This window comes from Esox lucius, chromosome 2, assembly GCF_011004845.1.
Source record: "Esox lucius isolate fEsoLuc1 chromosome 2, fEsoLuc1.pri, whole genome shotgun sequence".
NCBI lineage: Eukaryota > Metazoa > Chordata > Actinopteri > Esociformes > Esocidae > Esox > Esox lucius.
Genome location: NC_047570.1, coordinates 24,195,869 through 24,222,446, shown reverse-complemented (window position 1 = coordinate 24,222,446; position 26,578 = coordinate 24,195,869). Strand labels below are relative to the sequence as shown.

Below are 26,578 nucleotides of genomic sequence, written 5' to 3'. Positions count from 1 at the left end.
ACATTAATTTCCATCTGTTATATACTTTTTTTAATGTACAGATAGATGCACAAGTCAATGTTTGGAGATCTCCATATCAGAGACTCACACGCTCCCATAGAATGTCTGTCAGTGATGAGCATTAAACTTCAGCAGTGCAGAAATAAGCACACACACAGTAAATCTCCCCTTTGAGGGTCCCTGGGAATACAATCACAATAGGGCGTTGTGGAGGTTATAGTCGTTTGGCAACCAGCGTTGAACCTCCAATCAGGCCTCTATCATGACATTAAACTACACTACCCAGCATGCCACTGGTGTTAACATTCAGTAGTATCAATGGGATAGTATGGATCACAAGAACTCACTTCAATATCTGGTGAGAGATAAGGGATAAGAAGGAGTACCAGAACACTTATATTTCTTTTCCTTTTTCACAAAAAAGAAATACAAGAATGTAAATATACTTGGATGAAAATATAATAAGTTATATACTATATCTTAAGTTATTTGATTTTGATCAATGGGTGGGGAGTTGACTGTCACAAATTTTGAAAAAGACAAAAGGCAAATACAGTTTCTCATCAGGTTTTGAGAATAACAAATGCCAAGCAGGGGTTTGCAATGTCCGAAGTGCAGGCAAACATTTAGAGAAAATAATTTAGTTTCAGTTTGCAGACACACAAAGCCTTGAAACTTACAAAACAAAATCCTAAATGTAACAATCTCAGTATACATTTTCCACATCAAACCGTTAGTTCTTAAAACATCTGCCAGGCTTTCCAGTACCTCACCTGTCATCTGACTGCATGGAGTACCGCCAACCTCACATTCCATATATCCATACAAAGAACACATACCTTCCTGAAATCTACAAGGTATGAAAGATAAATATGCAACCCCGTTCTCACAGAACAAAGTATTCTGGGCAATGCTAATGCAATACAACAGTGTTTCCCCAACCTCTTCACTAAGGCCTGTGTCGTCGTTGGAGAATATCTGCCAATGAGCCCCAGTGTATAGAAAAGGTTTTGATACACATATACAGTTGGTGGTGCTGGTAGTACACAAATGATACAATGTATTATGGGACTACAGTAGGGATGCCAGATAGACAAGCTGTTTGCACAGTAAACACGGTTGGTTGGATAAGGGTTTGAACATGGCATCATTTCCACTATGAGTTGAGTTATGGAAAGCTCCCATCTTTTACACTGATTAAGAAAAGCAGGACTCCCCCTGGTTTAAGTAAATGAGGTGACCTCTGTCCTGCCATTAGCACGGCTTGTTTTTGTTTCACTTGTTTTGTCAGCAGAAACAACCACGTCGTCCCCCTCTCTTACTCACTCTCTCCATCTTTTCCCTTTCGTTCTGAAAGAGAGGAACATTAAAACAGCCTCTTCTCTGTGCTCAATCGGTCACTGGCCCTCACTATTCAGCTACGAGGCAACAGGGACGCTACTGATGGAAGGATCTCCTTGTTTTGTTGTTCACCACAGAAGGGAAACATGAAGAACATCACTTCAACAAATGCAAAGTGCAAATAGGCTTTTTCCTTTTCTCTTTTAGTCTCTTCACTTTAGACAGAGTAGACGGAGACCAGGGTAGGCTTGAGGAGGTGTTGGGGACACAGAGAGCGGGTCTGCTCTGGACTGCAGATCGCTCGTCAGGTTGTGTGCGTCTGTGTGTGTACTTGTTTGTGTGTGTGTGTGTGTGTGTGTGGTTGGTGGGGAAGGACTGCAGTGTGTGTTCTTCTGTTATTTGAGTGTTTTTCTCAGGGGGCTCTACTTGTATAAACTCATGGTGGGGCTCTGGTACATGCACATGTAGGCGTCACACAGCAGGCGACGTGCCTGGCCCTGGATGCTCTTTGGGTCCAGGGCGTGCAGCTCCTCAGGGGTCATCTTCAGATAAGCCCCCACTTCTGGACACGGAGACACCTGGGGGATGTTGAAACCATTCTGCCCTCCTGTGGAAGAAACGAAAACACGGACAGTGCACTTAGAACCTTGGAATTAAATCACTGGCAGTGATCTAGTTACAGTACATATTATAAAATGATGTATAAAACGCTTGCCACGTTCAATTATCAAGGATATCCTTAAAGCTTGAATTCAGAATATATTTACTATTACTCTGAAAACATATTCACAATTACTCAAAAAACAAAAATAAAACCAATATCAGAAGATATTTCTTGTGAAGCATTTTTCTCAAAAACAGGAAAGATCTCCAGTGAGACGTTTGCCAATACCATCGCGATCGGCCATACTGTCGAAGAAGAGCCATGCGGAATCTTGGTGCCCGTACTTCACGAAGGCCACATAGTGACTTGTTTCAATGCAGAGTACGGCAAACAGCTCCATCCGCTGGCGAGGGAAGCTGCCCTGCCGCCATACACCTTCCTGCAGCTCCTTGGGTACTGACAGCTTCCCGTGGCGATGGGCCTTCCTCCTCGGATGGAGGTGAACCTGAGGGAACACACAAATATGACACACACATGGTTACAAGTAGTTATTTCTAATAATACCTTCAATAGAGTTATAACGCAGTCTAACCACAGTTCTTTCAAAGATTGAGGGCAACACAACAGTTTAAAGGGGAAACTTTTTATTTTTTTTAAATAAACATGCATGTATTTACTGACACCTAGGCCAAAAATATTTACAACTGTGCATCAGAAGGTTGAAAGGAATATTTCCGCTCCATATTAAGTTACATGAAACTCAGTTATTGCTTAGGTCTTGTCACCCCCAAGTGGATTGTTCTAGAACTACACTACATTTACATCTACAACAATTCCCTGACGATATCACCGTTAGATTCACTGTAAGAGAAATGGGGCCTTCCCTGTCCGTTACCTGTGTATTGCACTTTTCACAGAACTGTTTTATCTTCCCAGCAGTGATGTCACCGTCCTCATAGCACTCCCTGCACTCATAGAGGGCCAGACCCCCACAGATTCGACACTCCCTGGGTGCTAAAAGAAAATCCAGGTTTTACAACAACACGATTCAGGTGAATTCGCAACTGAAAAACAGTCATCACATTCAAAAATGTATAAACTAACCACAATTTACTCACTGTCTTCAAGTAAGTCTGTAATGTCTAACTCAAGTGAGGGAAAGATCTTGTTGAACATCTTGAAGTCTTTTCCAAAGCGAGGCATCTGGATGATAAGGCAGGAAGGTGCCTGAACAGAGTAAAGAAGCCACGTTGTGAGTACCTGATGTTACATACTAAACAAAGCCTGAATATAAGCCCAGGATCAGTATTGATAAAACATCAATAACATTAAAGTGGGGCCATGTACTGCAGTTCTGTACCAATCTTTGGTAAAATTACAGTTTATTTAAATGATCCACCCGTCCCCCCTAATTCTACACCCCTGCCAACCACCCTTAGGGCAATAGTCAAATGTTCACGACAAATAGGTACATTTCCACGACTGTCTGACCAACCAACCGGCCAGTTGCATTGTCAGAAAAGTGACTGTGTCAACATCTTCCAGAAAAAAAAATGAAAAGAAATCTGTCAATATTTAGAAGACAATTTTATTTAAATGTATATTTTGGTTAAGAATTTAAGCTATTTTGAGTGTGTTTTTGTCCAACTGCCTGATGTTACCAAGGATAACAAAACAGATGTGACAAAGACATCACAAATGTTCCTTGGCCCATTATTTATTAGAGAAGTAACAAACAGTACACTGACAAAAACAGGCTAATTGTCTGAGCTCAATGGTAACATTTTTGTGGGAAATACAGCAAACAAGATTTGTTCCTTACAGTTTAACATGTCCATTTGTTTACAAAGAAGAAAAAAAAAACTTTTTTATTACAGGAAATCACACTCCACTACTGGTTGATAAGTCAAAACATGACTAATTATGTAATCTAAGAAGATACAGTGAATATGAAGTGTAAAACAGCTTTGGTTTGTATATATACACTTCAGTTTTACATCCTGAAATTAAAACAAATTATGTGAGACTTTTTCACCTATATTAGAATCTTGCAACCAACAATATAACTGAAAATAAATAAATAATATATAGATTATTATTATTAATTTATTTTCAGTTTAATATATATTAAAAAGAAAGTCAGTCAATGTCTTAGATGCACAAGAATGCCCAACCTTTATAATAGAGTTGGCAACTGTTTTCAGATTTAACCAGTCATATTCTAAATCATCTACAAAGTTATTTGCCAGTATGTGACATCAACTGAAGTGATTCAAATTAGCCATAGCCTTTTAAACCAGGCCTAGAATGTATCTGGGCCTGAAGAATATCTATAGGACTTTTGTTGCTAAGGGGTGGGAAAAACTTTTTTGTCAGTAACATCTCAAAACACATTAACTCAATCAAATTCATTGCTAAGGCTAATACCTCAAAAACATGTTTACCCAGTCAAATGCATTGCTTGGGAGGGGCTTATACAGGTGCTCAAGAGTATAATGCCTTCAGTGCAACAGTAGCTAGCTAAGTGAAGAGGGCAGAAAAATCTCTAAAGTTCAAGTTCAAAGTATATTTATGAATAACATGAATAACACAGCGTCATCCTGCACAATTAAATTATTATGGAATGGGACAGGACATCTACATAGTAAGAATTATAAATAAACCCCCATCGAAATCTGTGGATGTATGTCTCGTTTGTGGCGAACCATATCAGTCTTTGAGAAACAAACATCACTTTTTCCCTGGTAAATCATTAATATCTTCTAACGCAAGTGTGCAAATTTCCAAGCAATCCTTTACAATCTGTGGACTGACCTAAAGCGGGTTGCTCACCAGAGATCCCCTCGCAATTTGACTGATACCTATTCAAACTGACTTTTGGTAACCCAAGCAAAAAATGCTTCCCTAAAGTATTAGTTGAAGGGTGCAAAAACGTATGCAATTAATGGCACTGAATGGTTTCTTTAAAAAAAAAAAAAAAAAAAAAAAAGGGAAATTACAAGGTGAAAGATCTAACACGATTTGTCTTCATTTCAACCTTTATGTAAACAAAAACAGCATTCGCAATAAGTGTGAGAAGAGATGAATCAGCAACTGATCAGGTGATTGCAACTATTTCCTTGTAGAAATATCAAAAAGGTATTTTGACCTCTTATCAGCTATCAAAAAGTCAAATTTGCATGAGGAAACAAATAACATTGACATAGGTCTATCTACACTGAAGATGGACATCATTGTCCTTAACTTTCCAGTGGCACTGACAAAATAAAGGGTTAGGGCTAGAAAATACATTTTAACTGCCCTCACCTTTCAATAATTAAAAAGGCCTATTAGAAATATTGATTAACCTAGAGCTACTTTAGATTATTTTAATTGACAGCCAAAACTAGAAATGTATTTGCTTTGCTCAAAGCCCAAATTCTAAACAAGGAAACATTGACCACTGATTACATTACTTCTTTTAACATTTTAGGTAGCAATTTTCTTGAGGTATTAAAATAGGGTCATGGGCCCAAATATTTGTGATTTCTAGGTTTTTCACATGAGAAATTAAAATCCACATCTAGGTCCTAAATATTTTCATTCCTAAGTTTTATTGCTGACTATGTTGCATTTGTCAGGACAAGCAGATCCCACATTAATGAGATATCTACCAGGAATGTTTAAATTTCTAATTATCCAGGAGACAAAACAACCAACAATCCAGTAACCTCATTCTATTGATATAGTATCTTCAAGCAATAAGTATCTTATTCAGCAAACAGACTGATAGACAGACAGAATACCTCTGCAAACTTGAGGTCACTGTTGATGAAGGACCACTCTATCAGCTGCTGGCTGGTAGGCACCCCCACTTTATCTTTCTTATCCATGAAGATCTGGTAGAAGTAGCAGTCCTGAACCTTTTGACCTGCTGACCTGGACAGAACAAAACATTTAGTTTGGATGAAATAGACATCAATACAATTTATTTTCTTGATTATATATTTTTATATACAACTCCGTTTGCAACAAAAGACTAAGAAAAGTTGTTTAATACAAAAAAAGAACCTGGGAGAATGTCACACAACTTATCAGGTTAATTGGAAACAAGTCAGTAACATGATCGGGTATAAAAAGATGGGGAGATATTCACCACTCTGTGAAAGGCAATTTAAAAATAACATTCCTCAACATATAATTGGAAAGAGTTTGGGGACTTCATAATATACAGTACATAATATCATTAAAAAAATTCAGAGAATATGGAGAAATATCGGTACACAAGGGACAAGGCCAAAAACCATTATTGGATGGCCGTGACTTTCGGGCCCTCAGGTGCATTAAAAGAGACGAGAGACAGAGTTCAAAAGCCAACATCTGTGATGGTATGGGGGTGCATTAGTGCACATGGCATGGGTGACGTGCACATCTGTGAAGGCACCATTAATGCTGAACAATATATACCGCTTTTGGAGCCACATATGCTGCCATTCAGACAAAGTATTTTCAGGGAAGGCCTTTCTTACTTCAGCAAGAGTATGCCAAACCACATTCTGCAAATTTTGCAACAGCATGGCTCCATAGTAAGAGTTGGGGTGCTAAACTGGCCTGCCTGCAGTCCAGACCTGTCACCCTTTGAAAACATTTGGCGCATTATGAAATTAAAAATATGACCGAGGGGACGCTGAACTGATGAGCAGCCCAACTTTTTTTGAAACGTGTTGCTGGCATCAAATTCAAAATGAGCATATCATTTTCCAAAACCAATAAAATTTCTCTTGTTCAAAATGTTTCATGTTGTCTTTGTACTATTTCCAATTGAACATAGACATTAAATGATTTGCACAACACTGCCTTCCGTTTGCATTTTATGGGTTGTAGAAAGCTTTGAAGCTTTGTGAAAAGCAGATAAGACAAAGATATGTTCCTGGTTTTGTTTTCAATGACTGACCTTAGCTTGAGTAGAGGGTCCACCCTCAGAATGTGATGAAACAGGATATTAAGGAACTCTTCAGGGTCTGAGGGGCAAGAGGTTAACATTTAGTAGAAGTTAACATTACTGCCAAAACTAATTTATTTTCACGAGGACCGTACACACCTTTCTCTTCTGAGGTGAACCCAGATGCAGCCTCAACTTTCTCCAGTATTCTTCTAAGCTTCATCACTTTAGTGGCACACACATAACCATGTCTACAAGACAAACACAAACATATACACAACACGTTGAGCACTAATGCAATGTTGACAGAATGCCTCTTTCACAGACCAGAACAAAAAAAAAAGTATTGGAGACAAAAATAACTTACAACCTAGAAAATTATCTTAATCTTAGCAATGTGGCGACATTCTTTAGTCAGAATTACACATGTAGTGCTTATAAGTCTTTACAAATACTTTGAGTTACAGGAAGGAGAATAGGGGAGTACTAAGCCCATTGGAAGCTTGAGATAAATAAGTAACTGGCCATGATGGTATGAGTGCCAGATTGAAACGTAACCAGTGTAAACAACACTACCCGTACATTTGGTGCCAAGTAATTTTACTGGTAGTAGAGAGTCAGAACACCCGTTTAAGACAGCACCCTATGTAGGACATTCGCCCCATCACTGCCCTGGGGCACTGGGATTTTATATTTCAACACACCACATGCAGCCACATCTAGTCTCTCATTCAGGGATTGACCAGGACCAACCCTGCAGTAGGATGTAGTGGGCTATGTTGCTGGCCCATTTTTTATGTTGGTATTAAACTACGTGCTAAGCAAATCTAAGCAACTGTGAAAACAGTGTCACACATAGGGAATGTATTGAAGAAGCGTTTCCACATACATGCGCAGGGGGTTGACAATCTCAGTGCGCAGCAGCTCCTGTGTCTCTCTGTAGTATTCCACGTCAGTCTTGGACCTCGGCCTCAAAAGAACTGTGTCCAGAACGGAGCTGAAGGAGAACAGACTGAAGATATGGACATGGGGGGGGGGGGGGGGGAATACAGAAAAAATAAGATATCTTCCAAAACATAATGTAGTAATTGGCTGTTAAATAAAGGGGTTTAAATGCACTGACCAGAATAGTGTGGAGTCCAGGTAGCAGGAGTTGTAGTGACCCTGGATGCCTTTCTTCTTGCCCACCATGACATCCAGGCCATCATTCTCAGTGCGTGGAGGAGTGTTTTCATGCACCACCTCACTCAAATAACCCCCGAAAGCTGAACAGAGCAAAAACACCCACTTTTTTAAGTTGAAGCTCCTGGGCAACACTGCTCGGCTAGATGAGCATTTGCCTTTATTAGTTTCACCTGTCCAACCCTCTGATCTACCAAACTGGCAAGGTGATTAGGGGTCATTTAAGAATTCAGTTTCGGAACCGACAGGTGATACTACCAACTCACCGATAGAGTTGCATCGTTCTATGGGGTTTGAGGAATGGTGTAACGAGGGAAAACGGGAATCTGGTCGACAGCACTTCAGCTTCACAAACAGAGCCTTCTTGGGTGCGCAGCTGAAGTAGCGTGTACCTTTAAAGGTTCCGTCCGTACAGCCAACACACTCCTCCTCCTGACAGAGCAGAAATAGACGACAAGACCACCATGAGTATATCGGCGCAGTCGGCCGAATCATATTATACGATACACTGTATACTCTGTATACCGTATGGATAACAGTATCATTTTGTTGTTGTTGTCGGAGTGTGGGAAATGTTGTAAATGAAGAGGACAATGTATTGACAAAGATGAGACACTGAGGATTTGTAAACACTCTGTTGAGGTCATAGAAACAAGCCCAAGTCCAATAACATCAAATCACACCCTGGGTAGATCTGAACATAATTAGCCTCAATTTGTATATTATGTCGAACATACACCTAAATGCACACATGACTTCCTTTTATGTATACCAAAGTAAAAATCAGTTTCTCTGAATTGCCATGTGAAACACTAACATATTTTATCATCTAGTCATGTTGACTATAAAACAAGCTGTCAAACATCGAACAACTGACCCGGACTGTGATTTATAATAGTCAGTATTTTAATGGTAACAGGTTTGCTCGCTCTAATTCCAGACAGCATAGTGTTCATATTTTTAAAAACAAATCATAGAAGTTCAGTGAATTCACTGATGGTTGATGACGAATCAGAGACAAGAGTCACTGCATGGGTCCAGTACTGTCTACCATGGTGATCAAATGCTTTTCAGATTCCTTTTGTAATCAACATTTCCTATTAGCCGTAACCATATATTGAAGACAACGCTATCGGGGGGAAAACACAACACAAAACATTGATAACACTGTCCGTCGGTGTGATCATCTCTCACCAGCTCCAGGCCAGCCAGTGGCTCCAGTAGTCCTGGGGGCAGCCCCACCCAACGGATAACCCCACACAGGGGAGGGTTCTCCTTCACCTCCACCAGGGATCCCACCTCCAAACCAGGCACTCCCCCACCCCCGCGGGAACTGGGAGGAGAGGGCGGGCGAGGGGAGGTAGGGGTGGGGGATGGGGGCTCAGGCATCTGCATCTGTTCCCCCATCACTGACTGGACAGAGAGGGAGAGGGGCCCATGGCTCATGCTGCCATTGGGCCCTGTCTTACGACTCAGGCTGAAGGGCAAGGAGTGGAACTTGTTGTCATTTGACAAGGAGGCAGAGGGCGGTGCCCTGGTAGGAGGAGTGGCTTCATTGAAGTCAGGGGGCGTGTCTGTGAGGGACTTGGCAGGGTCCTCCCCAACTGCAGAGCAAAACAACAGAATCAATTCTCACTGCAGCAGATATTATACTGACAGAGACCTTGTCACAATGTGGAGTCATCAGATATTAATTCACCTTTTTAATGGACATTCGCCAAAGTTCTGAATAGGGAGTCATATATCAGCATTATCAAAACAAAGTGCTAATACATATACACTACAGACAAAGCTGTTTTTTTTACCTCCTATTCAAGTTGAAAAATGTATATATGTGTTTCACAGAGCAAGCGTCTCCACATGGACACAGCCACAGAAGAATTCAGAGAGATGGATGAGTTATAAGATAACCAACGGAAAATAATACAGAAATACACCAAATGTAAATGTGATGGACCCGAACATACGGAAAGCGGGAAGGCTGTGATGAGGGGAAAAAAACAAAAAACAGGTAATGAAGCAGCATTCGAAACACAGCGAGCATCTGTGACAGGATTGTCCCCATCCCTGCAACATAGAACACCACGATTCCAATGATTTACATGATGGACATGCACACAGTCTGCATGTCTTAAAGGAATCTTTCACAGTTGGTCTTCACATGTCCACTACATGTGGGCCGGGTATCACAACTTCAATTTGAAAAAATGCTCATTATCAAACCATTGCTGGAATTAGGACATTGTTACAGCATTATGTTTTGAGTCAATTGTGCAGGCACAAGTAAGCGATTTCTGTGAACTCAATCCACAGTAACACACATAAAAAAGCAACAAAAAAACAAAACAGGACTCAGATGTGAAACATAACAGCACTGGACTAATATAATGTCTACTGTTACTCAAGGCTCCAGACAAAACATGTCCATTGGTGGCACTACGTACATGATTTGGTAACACCCTGCCAAAAAATGACTGTATACTTTAAAAACATGACACAATTTTTTTTTACATAATTACCTAATTAATTAATTATACAATAAAAATCTAATTAAATTACTGAATTCATGTAAAGACCACTGTCCATCCCATATATGATTAGATTACTAGCATTGGAACATTAATGAAACAAAAATTTAACTTGAAAAGCCTAGAAAAAGGGTAATAAAATCTCTGAAAACCTGAGTGTTACAATTCAAAATACAATTGAGGTAAAAAAAAAAAGGGACTCACCAAAACTAGCATGACTGATTCATGCAGCTAATGCTCACTTTTAACAGATTAAGTAGGAATGCTCACCTTTAAAAAAATCTCTGTCTTGTGGGTGATCAGAACATACACTTCACTCGACCAAAAAACAGATGTTGTAGTTAAAAACAAAGGGATTTCTCACAAAATCCATAACTTAATGTATTTTGGACATTAGACCCAGAGCTTTTGATGTACACACACATGATAGCTGTTTTCGAAGTCCTTCAATATTAGAGGGCAAAACATCCTGGAAGGTTCCTTTAAAGAATTTTAAAATGTTAGCTTCACATGTCAATGAACATTCAAACACCATCATGGTGTATGGAATATGATCACCACAGATGATTCTGCCCTTGTGCAAACCCCACACCTTCACCAATGAAATAAGCACATACAACAACCAGTACTGAAGGCTTTTACTAAAGCTTTGAGGACAACTACAGAAGCTTATGCAAGATCCATTTTACAGTAAAGGGCTATACTGGAGCTACATTGGAAAGACGTCAGTGTAGCATTAGCATTTAGTGCGCTTCATATGCAGCGCAACTCGAAGGTTTGGACATACCTTCTTATTCAAGGGTATTTCTTCAGCGTTACCATTTTTCCACATTGTAGAATAATTGTGAAGACATTAGAACTATGAAATAACACATACTGAATCATGTAGTAACCAAGAAAGTGTAAAATGTATCTAAACATTTCATATTGCAGATTATTCATAGTAGCCACCCTTTGAATTTGCAAAAACCATCAAGCGCCATGATGAAGCGGGCTCTCATGAGGACCGCCACAGGAAAGGAAGACCCAGAGTTACAGAGAATACGTTATGTATCCTTACCAGCCTCAGAAATCGGCAATTAACTGCACCTCAGATTTCAGTGCAAATAAACGTTATACAAGTAACAGACAAATCAACTGTTCGGGGAACACTTGGTGAATCAGTCCTTTATGGTCGAATTACTGCAAAAAAAACACAACTGAAGGACACTAATAAGGTTAGATGCAGAGTGGGGATACGGATGATATACGCATGCGTGTTTCGCACCGTGAAGCAGGGAGGAGGATGTGTGATGTGGTGGGGGTGCTTTGATGGTGACAATGCGGGTAATTTATGGCGCTTTTTCACTGCATGATATCAGCTCAACTCTACTCGCCTCGTCTCATGGAGCTTTTCCACGGCATGATACCTGTTTGACTCGGCTCTACACACCTCGTCGGTTCTGCTTTTCCACTGGCCAAAAGTCAGCCTAGTACCTGGTACCAGATACGTTTTTAGTACCTGCTCCATCAAGGTTCCAAGCGAGCTGAGGCGATACCAAAAGGTGACTTAAAAGCACAGAAGACTTCTGTTCTGCTGTTAGCCGTCCAGTGTCAGAAAATGGTTTTATGAGACGAGAACGGCGAGTATTTGCGGGTCTGTCCCAGGGGTCCTTGCATTTAAATGGGTTAATTTCAGTGTCAGTGCTTAGGACCAGACTCGTAATTTAAGAGATCGTATTTTCCCCAAACTCCTCTCAGTTTGGGAGCTTTGCACTTGAAATTAACACGTTATACCCACGAGAGACCCACGAAGACGTGCTGTTTTTGTAGCCTATAAAAGGATCTTGTCTTTTTCCTCCTCCGGGTTTTTCTATAGGCTAACTGGCATACATTGCACTGGTCAAAGTAGTAATGTCAAGCCAAATAGAAGCAGCCTGCCAAGCTTTTTTTGCAGTATGCAATGTATTAAGACCAAAGTTACGGCTCACGCATGCATCCCCGCTACTACCGGTATAAACGCTGCCTTGTGTACAGAAGCTGTGGAGTCAGTTGGCGTGGTACTATAGCCCGCAATTATTTATACCTTTTAATCAGGATGGAGGGGTTATGTAGGTTGTTTTAAATGTGTTGGTGTTGAGTTGTTAGGTGTACACACTTAAATCTAACCGAACATTGCAGTTAGGTCATCTTTTATAATGCAGGGGGATAATTTTATTCTACTTTTTCACTGTTTTTCAAACAGGGTCTGTGACCATGTTTTTCAGATTTAGTTTATTTATGGAGTTCATTCAATAGATTTGTCTGTTCACTGCAGGGTTTACGTTAGTTGGCAAATGCAGGATGTGGAATCAAGGGCAGTTTTCCGGTGATGTCACTCAGGGCGGGTACAGGGTACGATGTGCAGTGGAAAACGAACCGAGGCGAGGCGTGTAGGGCAGAGTCGAGCTGGTCCTAAGCGGTGGAAAATCTATAATATAAATGTATTTTGATTTGTTTAACACTTTTATAGTTTTGATGTCTTCACTATTATTCTATGTGGAAAATAGTAAAAAGAAAAAAAAATACCCTAGAATAAGTTGGTATATCCAAACTTATAACTGGTACTGTATGCTCATATCTTTTCATGCTGAGGTAAATCGACCCACAGTTCTTTGGAAAGAAAACCAAAAGGATTAATTAGGTACAGTGCACTCCGGAATTATTGGTACCCGGGGTTTTCAGTCTTTTCTGTTTATATTTACCTAGGGTGCCAATAATCTTGGAGGGCTCTGTGTATGTAGGTACATGAAAACACAGTCATGACTAGAGACAACAAAAATTTATGGTAATTAACATTGTAGCCTATTTAATCATCTAAAATCTACTAAAAATGGAAGTGCTTTCATTGATTAAAATAAACAACCTGATTGACCGTGCCTCCAGTATCATTGTTGTTAAAAAAGGTTGACACATTAATGTAGCTCCAGCCTCCAGCACTACACAGTTATTGTGATACTATAAAAGTATGACAACCATTATTTATATATTGATTTCTTACTAATAAGACATCATTCAAGAACCCCCCAATCATTAGTCCCTGCAGAGCATTATTAAAAGCCTTGTTGTGATCTTACCAAGAGCATGCCACACCAATAACACCATGCAGGTGGACCTCACAGTATAGGGGAGTGATCGAAAAGGACTCTCAGCGAAGAGTCTTGATAGCAAGCTACTGAATCAAAATGATTGTGTTAAGATTTCAATAACGACACTGTGTTATCTGATTATCAAACAGAAAAAGAACTGTTTACAGATTAAAATGATTCTTCATTCGTTAACTGAATAAAAGGTGCAGAGCAAGCACCATGCATTAACAGGACCCTGCTATCAAGACAGACGGGAGTCTCAGCCTGCAGTATCTTGCTGGTGGTTTACCTTCATCAATGTACCATGTGCTTTTGGATTTGGCCTGGACTGGGTGGTCAACAGAGCTGCCATTTAAAGTATAATAAAACTCTGACTTGCTTCTACTCCCACATTGAAGACCTAAGCCTGGGGATAACAAGTCAATAGAGAAACAGAAAAATAAGCAGTATGCGTTGGCTTGTTGTTTAAAGCAGACACTGTCATCACCGACAGCAGGATAGTTGGGAAGAGAAGACAGAGAGAGAAAAAGGAGAAGGGGGGGGCAGGTATTCAGATCCTCAGCACACAGCAGGTCAGGAACCATGCAAGCAATGCAAGCATTCACTAGGTCACACCACTTCACACCGTTCATTATAAGATCTAGTATCCAGATTAGACATTCATACAAGGAATCCGTTCATTTCCCTAAAGGTAGTTGTTGTTAGTACATGCACTTGAAGCCTGCAGCATTACCTTTGGTCTTTGGTTTACTTTGGCCAGAGGATGACTTGTCGCTGCTGGTGCCTCTGGGGGCAAAACTATGCTTTTGCAGCCTCTGGTCCTGCATGGAGTACTCTGGAAACACAGTCCAGTGTAAAAACTGGGTACTACAACACTGATATACATAAACCCCAGGGGTAAAAGGAAGCTCAACCGTGCGTCTTGTTGCAGTTGCAGGTTATGTCAGGTATACAGTAAACCCAGGCACAGCATCATAAGCAGTACTACATTAAGAAAAGCTGAATAATCACTGGTGGCTGTGGTGCCTGGTAGCAGTAGAAAGAGATTTATAAAAAGTGTTTAGTTGAGCTCTAAATCTGCAGGAGAGTGATGCAAAGTCAAATGCATACTGTCAATTAATACCATTGCCTTTCAAGTAAAGATCAGCTAAATAAATATGTATAAACACACCCCCCCACCCAAACATATACACACACACCACCACAGTCCAAAGCATCTAAACCTGTGTGGGGGGTTAAGAGTGAGAAAGCACACAAATCAATAAAACCAATGGCTACAACAAAGAGGCTGAGAGGAGCAGCATCTCACTTGACTTTCAAAAACAAGCAAAGCCATCAGACAAAAGAGCCTGTGTTACTGCTGCCAGTAAAACACAAACACACACTCAGACAGCTGTGCTGGTCGCCCACCAGAAATACTGCACGCAGAACAGCCTAGATACAGCTAGTAAGGAACACCCAAACTTCAGTTCATTTATAGGATTAAAAACTGACTACTATTATAATCCTCATTAAAAAAATTTAAGCACTTGATGAAACTTGTGAATTGTCCTGTGAAACGGAGAAGGGGCGGAAAGGCCAGCAGACCAGTCGACTCACCTGGCATTACGTCACAGATGGGGACGAGACGTGTGTGCTCAAGACTGGCGAAATTACACAGCAGCTTCCCGTCGATAACACCGTCCCAGTCCCCAATAGGATTGTCCTGGAAGAGCCGGAAGCAGCGACCGATTAGTCCTGAGGGTGCTCCTCATCTCCCAGAACCGGTCCTCATAATCCCAGTCTTTCCAGCAGCACTTTCATTACTGGTACCGGTCCTCTCGTTCCAGAGGACTACCCACTCGACCCAGTAACGGGCCTCTGCCCTTGAACTCGTCTCTCTAACGTAGATTTTCAAACAGCCTATATCTCCCCACGCTTTCAAAACACAGGCGCCGATTCCAAATCCCCACGACACGGGGTCAAAGATCTCCAGTACTGGGCGCTCCCCTCCACTAATCTATGTACTTTTAGAAGGTTGGCCCCGTTGTCGGCTAAAAGATTGAAAAAAAAAACAAAAAAAAAAAAATACAGCCTGACAATAAGTTGTTTTGTTTATGGCCTGTCAAGAGTCTTGTTGATGCTCTCTGTGTGCTGGGCGAGGCTGGACAGCAGAACAGAGCTGAGTGGACAGACCAGTGGGCTCTCCTCTGTTACTCGGCCAACCCGCTGGCCCTGTGCCAGGTTACTGGTCATAAAGCCCAGTGCTGGGACTGAGTTCTAAATGGCACTATATACCCTACATTGTCCACTGCATTTCACCACAGGCCTACTGGCCTTAATCAAAAGTAGTACAGTACATTGGGAACAGGACGTCTGCGTCTCTACCTCACTTCTAAGCTCCTGGGTGACTACTGCCCTTGTGTGTGAGTAGACTTAGTGGGCTCACTTTCTCTAAGGCCGAACAGTAATGTGCGTTCCTCTTCCATAACATCCAATGGATTATACCAGAAAATTAAAAAACTGACACCAGAAGCTGGTTGGTGAACTGCTAAATAAACAATAGATTTTCTCAACAGACAAACCACACAAACCAAAGAACAACCTCACAGCCTTCGTTTTAACAAGGCTCTCGCCTTACTTGAGATGTCACAAATACCTTTTTCGCACATAATGCAGCATTTTCATTTTATATTTACGACGGACATTTCACCTTCACCAAGTGAAGCAGAGGATAAGGTAATCTTCACTCTGCCATTCTATAGCACACACTATGGAGCAGAGGTCTCAATGATGCCTCAACCCTTACCATGTCCACTCCCACGTAATACCCCAGACTCTCATTCCCCGGCAGCAGGTCACAGAAGATGATGGTTCCTCTCTCTGGCCCCTCTCTGGTCTGGACCAGGACTCTGGAGTTTAACTCTAGTTGTGGGAAGTCCCCCACATCCTCCTCCAGAGTGACATGGTCCACCTCCAGCTGTTCCAGATCCTCCTCATCATCGTCCCACAGCTCCAGCTTGTCCAGGGCCACAAACACCCCACACTCGTCCTCACAGCGGAACAGCTGGCGGCCCTGGTAGGAACCCTCCGTAAAGCCCTGGCCTCGGCCCTCCTCCTTGGAAATGGCATAGATTAAACAGAGATGTTAAACATGGAATAACCTGGGAGTCCCTCTCACTTTCACTTACATTACTTTGTATTACTTTGTCCTAACTCTTCCGCTAATCCCCAAGGACACCCCTAACTCTTCCGCTAATCCCCAAGGACATCCCTAACTCTTCCGCTAATCCCCAAGAACATCCCTAACTCTTCCGCTAATCCCCAAGAACATCCCTAACTCTTCCGCTAATCCCCAAGAACATCCCTAACTCTTCCGCTAATCCCCAAGAACATCCCTAACTCTTCCGCTAATACCCAAGAACATCCCTAACTCTTCCGCTAATACCCAAGAACATCCCTAACTCTTCCGCTAATACCCAAGAACATCCCTAACTCTTCCGCTAATACCCAAGAACATCCCTAACTCTTCCACTAATACCCAAGAACATCCCTAACTCTTCCACTAATACCCAAGAACATCCCTAACTCTTCCACTAATACCCAAGAACATCCCTAACTCTTCCACTAATACCCAAGAACACCCCTAACTCTTCCACTAATACCCAAGAACACCCCTAACTCTTCCACTAATACCCAAGAACACCCCTAACTCTTCCACTAATACCCAAGAACACCCCTAACTCTTCCACTAATACCCAAGAACATCCCTAACTCTTCCACTAATACCCAAGAACATCCCTAACTCTTCCACTAATACCCAAGAACATCCCTAACTCTTCCACTAATACCCAAGAACATCCCTAACTCTTCCACTAATACCCAAGAACATCCCTAACTCTTCGCAAAGCAGGTATAAGAGGCATCAGCTCATAACAGAATAGACAGCTTTGCTACAGTAACCTGACTACTCAGCATTCTGCAGGGACGGGAACATGGAGGTGACCATCATAAAGATGGGAAAGCGAGGGCTTCAGATCAATACTGAGGAGGACATAACAGCATACTCAAAATGTTTCTTTGCAGAGTAGCCAGTAGCTGCCCAAGTGAATAATCTGTGCCATTACAAAAGGATAATGGACAGTAAAAGGTTGTAGTTACATGATCTTATAAATTGCAATCCCTGCACTTCTTAAGTGCCACGTAGGACCTTCTAATATTGGCATCATTCAATTTATGTGCATAGGATCAGGACAACAAGTAAACATTGTTTACTGTAAATGTGTGATAAGTATCCTGAATTGTGACACAAGCCTGGCATTCAATCAAGACGCTGCTCTGAAACGCAGCAATGAGCTAAACCGTTTATACTCCACCGGCTCCTTCACCCACTTACCCAACCTACTGGACACAGTAGAATAAACACAACATTGTGCTCCAATAGAAAAGCCTTTGTATCCAGCAACTTTACTGCGTCTTTACAGAATGTACACTATGGCAAGAGGGAGACTCCATTTAATGGATTAAACTGTTATGAAATTCTCATGGAACATTTCACATAGACCAAATGATAGACTAGAACACAAACACACACACACACACACACACATCCATCTGGGAAAAATTAAGTGAGCAGGGTCAATTGCTTGTGAAACTCATGAAATAGGAGCACCAAGAGTGCAAATAAGGGAGTGTTTCTCACCAGCAGTTCCACTCCAAACCAGATCCCGGAGAGGGCTCTGTCAGGGAGGAGTGATCCCTTAAACCGGACCACCCCAGGCAAAGGATCGTCCCCTGAACGCAACTGCACCCGCACCTTGGAGCCACAGTCGATGTCTCTGGCCCGCTCCAACCGGGGCTTGTTGTACAGCAGGGCATAGCGCTCCTCACAGTTGGTGATGGGGAAAAGCAGCTCAGCCAGCTTCTCATCTAGCTCAAGGACATCCCTTTATGGGATTGATGTAATGGGTTGTAAAGAAAACATACATCAACAAGCGGCGCACGTGAAATCCCAGGGGATTAATGCAGCAAAGCAGAAAATAAGGTACAAAAACAGTACGGTTATTACCGAAGTGCCTTCAAAAAGTATTCAGACACCTTCGCATTTTCCACATTTTGTAGTGCTTTAGACTTAATTTATAACAGATGGCATTTTCTGCCATCAACCTACAAAAAAGACCATGTAGTAACAAGGCAAACAGACATTTCCAGATATTTGTGCATTTCTTTATTTTATTCTCCCAAATTGCCAGATTGGATAGGGAGTGTTGTTGAACTGCGATCTTCAGGTCAGATCACTGATGTTCAACAGGGTTAAAGTCCAGGCTTTGGGAGGGCCACAAAAGGACATCCACTAATCTCCCGGTGTTGTTAGCCAGGTGCTGAGTGATGCCTCGTTTTTGCCAGACGTAGCACTTGGCTTTTAGGACTAATAGTTTGATTTTGGTCTCATCAGACCAAATAGCCTTTTTCTCATTCTTTTTTTGTCCTAGGAGGTATGTCATATGCCTTTTACTCAGGAGCAGCTTCCATATAGCCTCTCTACAGTAAAGGCCTGATTGATTGAGCGTTCCAAAGATGTTTGTCCTTCTGACAGGCTTTCCCATTTCTGCAGAGAAACTCTAGCCATGGGACCACTGGGTTCTTGGTCACTTTTGTACTGTACTGTGTACTGTGTGTAGATTGATGGCAAAATAAATGTATTATAACAAAACAGAATGTGGAGGAAGTGAATACACTTGAATACTTTCTGAAGGCACTGTATACTGCAAGATGAAGTGACCATTGGTCAGACAGGGACCAACCTCTCATCCAGACTCAGCACCACATTGGTCTGGTCCAAGATGCGGAGGCTCCTCTTGCCCTTGCTGGGGGGAAGTGTGCGCCCCAGGCTATTCCTCTCCTGGCAAGCCTGGCCCAGGCTTCCCCGAGGGATCCTCAGGGTCTTCTGGGGGGGCTTCTCCACCATACACTCCTTAGTGAAATGTCTTTGTGTTACAAGGGGAATCAGGCTCTGTCCAGAAAAGCTATTCCATGTATAGGACACCGCTTTTGAAGTTGTGCTCAAGAAATAGAACACAGAGCCATTTGAAACACAGGCAAAGACACATACAATAGGATTGGCTTCTATCTAGCTGCTCCAGCAAATGAAACTTTTCTAGCTTAGTTAGTATGCATGGAGAATAACAAGTACATAAAACTCAAAGGTTTATGGAAACAATGTCATGGTGACTGTTACACTGAACCAAATCCATATGATAGAAACAGTATTGGGCACATTGTTGTTCTGCTGTTCTCATACACTATATGGCCAATAGTATGTGGACACCCAACCATCACACCAATATGAGCTTGTAGGACATGCCATTCCAAAACAACGGGCATTAATATGAAGTTTCCACAAGATTTGAGTGTCCCAATTTGTGCCCATTCAGCCAAAAGAGCATTTGTGAGGTTAGCTACTGATGTTGGAAGAGAAAGCCTGGCTCGCAATCGCCGTCCAAAGTCATTCCAAAGGTGTTCAATGAGGTTGAGGTCAGGGTTCTGTGAAGGCCACTTGAGTTCCTCCACACCAACATCATCGAACCATGTCTTTATGGGCCCCCCTTTGTGCATGGTACAACATGCTAGAACAAGAAAGGGCCTTCCCCAAACTGTTGCCACAAAGTTGGAAGCACCCAATTGTCTAAAAAGTATTTGTATCTTGTAGCATTAAGATGACCCTTCACTGGAACCAAGGAGCCTAACCCTAAAACAGAGCCCCAGACCATTATCCCTCCTTCACCAACCATTAAAGTAGGAACTATGCATTCCGCTAGGTAGCGTTCTCCTGGCAGTCGCCACACCCAAATTCATCAATCAAACTGCCAGATAGTGAAGCGTGATTCATAACTCCAGAGAACGCATTTCCACTGCCCCAGAGCCCAGTGGCACATGCTTTACACCACTCCAGCCGATGCTGGGCATTGGACATGTGGTTGAGGCTTGCATACAGCTGCTTGGCCATGAAAACCCATTTAGTGAAGATCCCGATGCACAGTTCTTGTGCTTTCAGTGGCAGTTAGGAACGCTGTGGTGAGTGATGAAACATAGGACAGGCGAAGTTTAAGTGCTTCAGCACTGGACAGCCCCACTCTGTGAGTTTGCTTGGTCTATCATTTTGTGGCAGGGTTGTTGCTCCTAGACACTTCCACATCACAATTACAGCACTTACAGTTATATTACAAAATGTATTTGTAATACATTAAAACACTTGTACATTTACCTTGACCACCATGTAGAAGCGCCAGTCCTCCCTGAAGCCCCCAGTGGGCTTCTCCTGGCTCCACAGGGCAGAGCTCATGGTTGTAGGGGCTGGGGCAGCTGTGGCATAGCAAGAGGAAAGGCAGGGTCCGCCAGTCTAACTAACCCACTATGAAGCCCTCTCACTTCCCTTAATGGCCGTTCCTCTAGACCCAATGCAGTGAAAGGGGCATAGCAGTGGTGAGAGAAACAAAGCCTAACACTTTTGGAAAACGTTGGCAGGATATTGTTTAGGTTATGGCAGTGAGTAGAAGGTGGTACAGTCGCTCATGGGCTCCTGTCGGCCTGGGTTGGCCTCATGACAGTCTCAACTGGCTGCTGGCATGCCTCAGCATTCCGTAAGACAAGTAAGCCCTGTGTAAGAAAGAAATACATGTGGTTGTTATTATATGACACTGTTGGTAAAGGTCAAGGAATGTCTCTAGGTTCCAGGTTGATTCTAGGGCTGCAGCTAATGACCGTGTTAAAAATCGTATAATCTGTCGATTACTACTACGAATTCGATATAGAAACAAAAAATTTGAAAAACAGCTAATCTTATAGCAGGCAGCTTTAACTGAAGTACACAGATATCGCAACTAAAATAAACAGACTAACTGGGAATGCATTTTCTTCATAGTTTCTATTGTGGTGTCAAACATTTTTATGATTGTAACCATATCGATACGAAAATGCCTTTGTCACATCCTTAGTTTACACTGCAGTGACTATTTGTCCAATACGTATCCCCTTCTACATTGATAGAATATCCACAAATACCTTACTCTACATAATAGTGATTTAGCAGACTGTTACCCAGAGAAACTTAAGGAGCAATTATTGTTAGCGTTCTTAAGGACGCAATTACATTTTCACCCTGCAGGCTCAGGGATTTGATTCAGCAATCTTGGGTTTACAGGTAAGGGACTCCAACAGCATGGGCTCCTCCCTAATATTATAGGCTTAACAACAAAACAAAATTACAGCTATATCACACTTCTCTTTAACAGCTAAATATACTCCAAAGCTAGCATGAAAGTTGCTTGAGGCCATAACCTGTTTGTGAGGATGTGGTTTGGCTCTGGCATCCCAGGGAGTGTTTTTCAAACAAGTACTCCACTATCTTGTTGGTGACATTCACCTTAGTGTGATTAGTGATTTGGTCACCCAGCTATTTAATGGCCTCCACCTGTTCATGAATTAGGGTATCTCCAGTAAGTTGCACCAATGACCTTGGACATCTTGTGCATGTCCAGTGGGACCTGGTTCTAGTTTTTCTGCAGAGCACACTGCTTGGCTTCCATCCTCCAGCACTACTCATTATGATCTGGTTTCTTTATGTACTGAAGGGAAATGCGTTTTACTCACCAACAGTTCTACAACGAGTTCTGTCAACTGTTCGGCGCATTGGCTACACTCACCACAAAGGGTATTAGACAAGTTTGTGGTTTCTTTGAGACATTAAACATCTGCATGCAAATGTAATGCCCATAACATCAGAAATAGTCCTTTATAGGAAAACAACAAAAAGGTGCAGTTCATACAGAATAGAATCTGGGATACAAAACTAAAGAAATGGTAATCAACCATTAAAACTGATTTCAGTAAATAGCATCAAAAACAGTCTACCTTGAATACAGGCTTATTATCCGAGTGAAGGCAGAATGCACTGTTAGCTATAGGCTGCTGGTCTACAATATAAAACTGTAAGTGAAAAGGAATTGGGCAGTGACATAATTACTACAGTAATACCGGAACCTTATAGGTTACTACCTGAAACTGTTTTAAACACATTCAGACCTGACTTAGATAAGATACATTATTGGATTTCCCCTAGATGTTGGGCAATCAGATATCATGTTGTCACAGTAGGTTTAGAGAGCTGTTAGGAGAAAGTCATAGACTAAAGCAATAAAACATCTATTCCTGACAAACAAAAGGGTCACCACAGTAGGGTCAACCTATTCAGACAACAACTATTGTTGTGACAACAAGCAAGGCATAAGAGGCAGTGTCGTATCATGAATAGTCACAGGTAAAGGCCATTGTTCAGGCCAACGCAATAGCGGAGGGACAGTCAACCCATTTACCGTGTCTGTATTCACCATACACAACTAACTTACCTGCCTAATTGCTATTATTAAGCGTTACCAACATTCTTATACAACATTGAATTTTATTTGGTAAGTAAAGGCATACAATTAAATTCTTCCTCTACAATTTATATCTCGGACAAAACTGGGTGGTTGGTTCTTTTGTCATGTTGCAACACTCATTAAAAAAAAAATCTATTAGCATTTGCTTGGATGCATCCATAATTATAACAACATCCATGCATTATATGGAAATAAAGTTTGTCATTCAGGCAAACCTTTTTTTTGCCTAAATGACAAAAAGGCCTAAAGCCAGGGGAGTTTGCACATCAAAAATGAAACTAATCTTCTCAGAGTTCAGACAGGGACCGTTGATGTAAATTAACCCCTGCAGTACCAAACAAAATGCTAGGCAAGAAACCAGGGGAAATAACGAGCAAGGGGATTAATAGAATAAATAATTCAGACAACAATGTGAACATTACTCTCACGGAAACACAGTGATCATTTTCAGATCGAACTGGTAGCAGCCACAGATGACAGTAATGGCCAAAACAATACTGCTCAGAATACGGTTTAAAATTCTGTATTCATCGAACCCGTATTATAATGTTGAATGTTACACAAATTATGTCAAAGGCATTCTATGGAGGGGCAAAGTGTCAGTGGGAGATTTCCTCCCCTAACTAAACCTTATCTAAATCTCTCTGCTACTTGTCAACAACGGTGAAACGTCCAACCTCCAACGTCAGAATTTGTGTAACTTAAATCACACAAGCAAATCACACAAGTAAATCACCTAAGAAGTAGTATTTGGGGAGTGTCCCACACTACATCGGAAAGTGACTCGTTAACACTATAAAAAATATGTCTGAGGGACAATCAACATGCACATAAACACTAGTGTTACTTTTTTTTGTACATTTTAGTAAGACCTGATAGGTGCAACAATGCACAAATGTACACACCATATTTTGTGCATTTAAGTAAGACCTGAACCTTATGTTGTTTCTGCATAGTCCCTGAAGCTGCTGTAGTATATTTACTAGAAGGTTACTAGATCAGACATGGTTCCGGCATTTTGTTAGGGATACCCAGGAGGTTTATTAACTGAACACACGAAAATGGAGGTTACTTTAGATTGGTTCAAAAAGAGACCATATTCACTTTCAGTGAAGGGTCTGGTTCCTTACAATTTTTCAGGAGATACTCACCCTCCACATAAGATAAGTAAAATTAATTTGATGTTAAGAATTGTGTTCTATGCTCTAAAACATAACTGACAGCAATAATGTCTTATTTTCATGTTATCATATAAGTAAATGCCTTTGTTGACAATAAAGAAATTTGCAGAGCCCTTACAAGTTTCAATATTATTAACTTTTTTGTAAACCTGTGACTTTCCACAACAAAACATGACCTATTTTTTAGCTATTTTAGCTGCAGTTAAAATTATACTTGCACAAGCTCGATATAATGATGTGGCTGACCATTCTGAACATAAAATGACTGACATGCAACAATGAAAACCAATTAGCTCAAATGTTATTAAAAACTTCACTGCAGCAGTAGTCATTCACATTCCATCACTGATGAAGCCAGTTCCGCGACTGATGCGAAACACATTAAAGAAAAATATGCCGGGCCTTGCTTTATGAATGAAGCCAAATAACCTAATTGCGTAAACACCAATGTAAAATTCCAATTTGATTAAATAGCCCATACATTCGGATACTGTTACTGTAGCCAAAGAGAAAAAGCATACCATAAAATATTATATTTATTGCGTCCATATGATCTTTGACGTATGACAAGATGAGGAAACACACGAAATATAGCTAGATTAGCATTTTCACATAGCTGGCTCGTTTTCTTACCGTTGCTTTATTCACACACTCCGTTGCTGGAGTGTCATATCATCTGTTTATTCCAATGTCCTTTTGTAGATGAGGTTTGGCAACGTTTGTACGATTAGCAGGCTAGCTTCTTGATATTACTAAGACAGCTGAGAACGATTGACAGACTCGAAATTGGGCTATCTAGCTAGCTGCCCATGCAACTGAGGATGATAGCTATATATGTTTAATGTAGCTGGATACATCGTTTTCTTAACGACTCTGACTAGATAGTTATACTAATAATGAAAAACAAAATCTACATTATGTGACATACCACAAAATCAGGCCTAATTTCGAATGGAATAAAGATTATTTACAGAACCAATTGAGTCAACCAATTTTTTTACTTGAATAATGAAAGGTCTCATCATCCATTGGTCAATCTGCATTTTTTGCAAGTGTCTATTGGCTGAATTTCTTGTTAGTCATTAAGTCCCACCCCCCTGGGGTTTTCCCACGAGTTTGGTTGACGTGTATAGAAGAATCTTGCAAATGAATAGCGTTCTATTTTTGTAGATATAATATTGAAATTCGCATCGGAAATCACAGGGCAAAAACCCGTGTGCCTTGGAAACATGTATGCCGAGGTAGACTATATCGATATTTTATTATTCAGACTAGGTATGATGCAAATATATATTTTACTTTCAAACAACTGGGAACTTGGAAAATAACGAGATCATGACGTAAATGATCTAAGCAGCAGGGGTTAAAAAAAGCCTGAAACTAGATCAAATCTATAAAAGTATTAATGATAAGAGAAAATATTTCGGGAGAGGTTTGTTTCTAGTATCGGCCCGTCATCGTCCAAAACCCCAAATCCTGACACAGGAACACTCCACGGAACATCCGCTTGTCATCAATTATAGGGTGATCGCCAGTTTAGAGTTACCAGACGTAGTTTCCGTGTTGGATAACCATTCAGTCTTTCAGTATTTAGTCTGTAAACACTGAAGTAGATGTCGTAGTTCTTTTTTTTTTTCCAGTCGAAAATACCTTTGACTAAACTGTCCCTACTCTTCTTGATTCTGTTGATGAAAGCTTGTTTCGTCTTGGGGGGGATTAAATATAACTGGTAATATATGTACCATTTGTAAAGAAAACATGAGTGAGCAGGCAAAACACATGTCTTTTATTTCTTATGGGATTCACATTCAACTGTAGGTCATAACAGAATGGCACAATAATAAAACAAAACATGGCAACAAAGAAAAAAAAATAACTGACCCCTGTTCAAAAGTCTGCTTTTTAATACTGTGTATTGCCCCCTTTAACATGACAGCATGCAGTCTTTAGTAATAGTTGTCTATGAGGCCCTGAATTCTTGCAGGTGGTACAGCTGCCCATTTGTCTTGGCAAAATGCCTCCAGGTCATGCAAAGTATTTGGTTGTCTTGCATGAACCGCACATTTGAGATTTCCCCAGAGTGACTCGATGATATTAAGGTCAGGAGACTGATGGCCACCGCCAGAGCAGCCTGTATTTCTCTTGAGGTTACAGGTGGGTTTTTCTCAGTATCCCAAACAATTCTCCTGGCAGTTTTGGCTGAAATCTTTCTTGTCTACATGACCTTGGCTTGCTTTCAAGAGATCACTGTATTTTCACTTCTTATTAAGTGATTGAACAGTGCTGACTGGCATTTGC

The 26,578-nt window shown here is 41.2% G+C and overlaps 1 protein-coding gene across 3 annotated transcripts; it reads right to left on the bottom strand.

Annotated features, from left to right (window-relative positions):
* Positions 1 to 1,697: 1,697 nt before the first annotated feature.
* cylda (cylindromatosis (turban tumor syndrome), a) lies at positions 1,698 to 25,719 on the bottom strand. Of its 3 annotated transcripts, XM_010900794.5 has the most exons (19): positions 24,914 to 25,719; positions 20,927 to 21,318; positions 19,467 to 19,636; positions 18,365 to 18,608; positions 16,472 to 16,780; positions 15,283 to 15,388; positions 14,417 to 14,518; positions 13,973 to 14,089; positions 9,243 to 9,652; positions 8,315 to 8,480; positions 7,990 to 8,131; positions 7,756 to 7,878; positions 7,026 to 7,117; positions 6,879 to 6,945; positions 5,731 to 5,863; positions 3,064 to 3,172; positions 2,841 to 2,959; positions 2,234 to 2,450; positions 1,698 to 1,948 (listed from the first exon to the last, which is right to left on the bottom strand). In XM_010900794.5, exons 2-19 carry the CDS (start codon positions 21,002 to 21,004, stop codon positions 1,764 to 1,766), a joined length of 2,889 nt encoding a protein of 962 aa, XP_010899096.1. In that variant the 5' UTR covers positions 21,005 to 21,318; positions 24,914 to 25,719; the 3' UTR covers positions 1,698 to 1,763. The 3 variants fall into 3 exon arrangements, with proteins under 3 accessions (XP_010899096.1, XP_010899097.1, XP_010899098.1); XM_010900795.3 differs by lacking the exon at positions 13,973 to 14,089 and having other exon boundaries at positions 24,914 to 25,717; XM_010900796.5 differs by lacking the exons at positions 13,973 to 14,089; positions 14,417 to 14,518 and having other exon boundaries at positions 24,914 to 25,718.
* Positions 25,720 to 26,578: the final 859 nt, after the last annotated feature.

Excerpts from the sequence above, each read along its gene's own strand:
- cylda (XM_010900794.5), bottom strand. The coding sequence starts at position 21,004 with ATGAGCTCTGCCCTGTGGAGCCAGGAGAAGCCCACTGGGGGCTTCAGG. Across the intron at positions 15,389-16,471 it reads ATTACGTGGGAGTGGACATG|GACAATCCTATTGGGGACTG; the intron begins GTAAGGGTTGAG and ends CGGCTCTTCCAG. Across the intron at positions 5,864-6,878 it reads GACCCTCTACTCAAGCTAAG|GTCAGCAGGTCAAAAGGTTC; the intron begins GTCAGTCATTGA and ends TGTTCTGTCCAG.